The sequence below is a fragment of the Cibotium barometz genome, chromosome 33 (assembly GCF_041138505.1).
Source record: "Cibotium barometz isolate CiBa-2024 chromosome 33, ASM4113850v1, whole genome shotgun sequence".
NCBI classification, from domain to species: Eukaryota; Viridiplantae; Streptophyta; class Polypodiopsida; order Cyatheales; family Cibotiaceae; genus Cibotium; species Cibotium barometz.
In genome coordinates, this window is record NC_141078.1 from 45,530,296 (window position 1) to 45,533,198 (window position 2,903).

General features: G+C 42.9%; 1 protein-coding gene across 3 annotated transcripts in view; it reads right to left on the minus strand.

The window, feature by feature from the left end:
• Positions 1-1,295, minus strand: part of LOC147619642 (D-xylose-proton symporter-like 2) — a 72,906-nt gene extending 71,611 nt beyond the window's left edge. For 2 of the 3 annotated variants that reach the window (XM_086773318.1, XM_086773317.1), the window contains exons 1-3: positions 981-1,295; positions 802-896; positions 634-712 (exon numbers count right to left, since the gene is read on the minus strand). In XM_086773318.1, coding sequence (XP_086629444.1) covers positions 634-712; positions 802-896; positions 981-1,283 — 477 coding nt within the window. In that variant the 5' untranslated portion in view covers positions 1,284-1,295. The remainder of the gene's footprint in view (positions 1-633; positions 713-801; positions 897-980) is intronic. The other variant, XM_086773316.1, reaches the window with a different exon arrangement.
• Between the last annotated feature and the right edge of the window lie 1,608 nt (positions 1,296-2,903).

The following is a 2,903-nucleotide window of genomic DNA, read 5'->3' on the forward strand; positions in this document are numbered from 1 at the left end:
CACTCTCAAGCAAAATGATGTCCCTACAATTGACAAAATCTCTTGAAGTCCATCTTTTTAAAAATGGCGATGTGTAATGGGCCTTAGCTTAGACATCTTTTACATGCCTCAGAAAACCCATGTCTATAAAGCCAAGCAGCACAACAAATTGCACAAAACCAATGCTTTGTAAAAGCTTTTGTGTGGTTCTGCTTGAGGCAGTGCATAGGATTCATAGGATTTACAAGTTTAATCATGAAGTGGATGATTTCCTGTGGACGATAAGAGATGAATCTTTAAATTTTTTGATTGAAGCATGCACTATGCAATCAGCATTACCAAGCGCCAACACATGTAAAACATCCAAGATCTTGCAGTTGGAGTTTCTTGCAGTTCTGATAGATGGATTGCATTTTGTAAGGATCATTGGCTGTATACCTGTGAGAAGGGCAAAGCGTTTGCCCTGGTTCCTTCGTCTCGTAGACTCGGCCGACGGTAAGCAGTCGGTTTTTACAGGGGAAAAGAGAGAGAGAGAGACAGACAGAGACAGAGACAGAGACAGAGACAGAGAGATGTTTCTTGCTTGATCCATAGAGTAATAAACGTCTCAGCAGCAGGCAGTCGATTGAACGTTTGAAGACAGCAGCTACTCACCGTGAGAGAAATGAGGGCACCTGATGTGGCTCCAATGTCATATCCAAATAATGCCCCGCCGATGGCTGGAAACAAAAACCTGAAAAAATCGAGCACAGGAATGAGTTCTACGAGCTAATCGACTGCAGCAATGGAGGCCTCTGTAGAAAGCAGACAAAGAGTCTTTACGGGAGAACGGCAGAAGTCCAGTCGAAGGACTCGGATCCATCGGTGAAGCCGATGCTGACACTGTCTTCGTCTTCGGAGGCTGCGCATTGCTTCATCTAGCCATACCACGGCAAGAGCAAGGAATCAATTCACCTCTAGAAATAGGAGGAACGTTTTATCACACAGACAACATCGCAGACCTTGGAACGTGTAGGCACAGAGGCGAGCATGAAGGACGAGCGGTGGTTCTTAAGGTATGAGCGGTGACGGTAAGGTGCAAGACGAAGTTCATCGGAGGAGGAGGAGGAGGAGGAGGAGGAGACGGCGTGCATGGTGGTGCGGAGGCGTGAGCGCAGGGATGCAGCTGCTGCTAGTGGTGGTTGTGGTGGAGGACGAGGAGGAAGCGCGCCCGGGTAGGGACAGAGTGAGCGCAGGAGGGGCGTCTTCATTTCATCTCGAGCCTGTTGGCGCCCTGATACAACGTAGTTATCCTTGATGCTCATACAGTTCCCGGGATTCACAGTGTCAGGAAAAAAAAAAAAAAAAGCCGTCTTTCAGTGTACGGCTCAAATAAAAAAGCCACTTGTAATTTTGGCTAGCCTTCAATTTCAAGATTCCAAATTTTGGTTAGCTGGTTGTAATTTTGGTTAGCTTTCAATTTCAAGATTCAAAATTCTGGAATTTGTTGTAATTTTGGATAGCTTTGAATTTAAAGATTTACATATTTGAAATTTTAGTTATATAACCGATTTTATGCTATACAATTTTTCAATAAAAATCGGTTGAACTTCGAAGTCATTCTTTTTTTCGCTAGTCACAAAAAAAGTTTATTTCTAACACTGCCTGTGAAGTGTACACATGCCATGAACATAATATGGATATAACCTCCTACTAGTTCTGTACTCGAGCACTGCTGCGGCACTGCCCCCACCTGTGCACAGTCTGCCTTTTTGTACAATGCCACCACACATGGCTAGAGGTAGAAGAAGAGAGGAGATGGTTTTAGAGAGGAGATGGTTTTAGAGGAACTCCTAGAGAGAGTGACAAGAAGATAGATAAGATCAACCACAATTCCTTCTCTATAGTGGAATAATTCATTTATGTTTTTATTAAGCTCTTACTAATACAACAAATTGGTGCCTACAAATCTGGCTTATTTTTCTAGAGTAAAACTACTCCCAAACCTTGATTTCATACATCGATTCTCATCATGAAAGTCACAAAACCTAGGTAATTGGATTGCCATGAGTCTAAAAACTTTAATTTTGTTCTTGAGCCCACTTACATTTTCTTTGATTGCAATTTTAAAACTTTAATTATTGGAGTCTCCTCACAGAAGAACCAGTAAATGTTATGCCGAATGCCAAATCCAAATAAGTGTAAAATAAAGTGACTAGCCTAATTCATCAAATGACTCATCCAACGTAGGCATAAGGTACATATCATGGACTATGGTCTTATTAAAGCATCCAAAAAGTTGACATAAAAGTTTAAAACCTCTTGACCAAATAAGGTTCAGTTAGGGGTGGGGCATCGACCATCTTGGCTCTGGCGAACACTCTAGGGAAGGTTGGTGCGAGTTCGAATCTCTTGACCAAATAAGGTTCAGTTAGGGGTGGGGCATCGGCCATAGAGTGGCAAACACCCTAGCCAAGGATGGTGCGAGTTTGAATCTCCCCCTCCCCTCACTCCACAAGATGGGGTGGTGTGAGTAATGTATCTCTTACGAAAAAAAAAGGGGTGGTGTGAGTAATGTGTCTCTTACCATCTTGTGTCACTCCACAAGATGGGATGGTGTGAGTAATCTTTCTCTTACAAAAAAAAGGGGGTGGTGTGAGTAATGTGTCTCTTACCATCTTGTGTCACTCCATAAGATGGGGTGGTGTGAGTAATGTTTCTCTTACAAAAAAAAGGGGGTTTAGTTGCCCATAGACTTTGTGAAGGCAAAATCAAGTGACATGTCCTCTACTACATCAACTATAACTCACCATCTTCATCGATGCATGTGATCCAGTGCAAATCAAATAAGACCTCTAAATTATGACCAGCTAGCTAGACACCATAGAGAACACGCTTGGTGAGACCCGACTTGATGATGCAATTGAGGAGACCTGCAGTTTGCA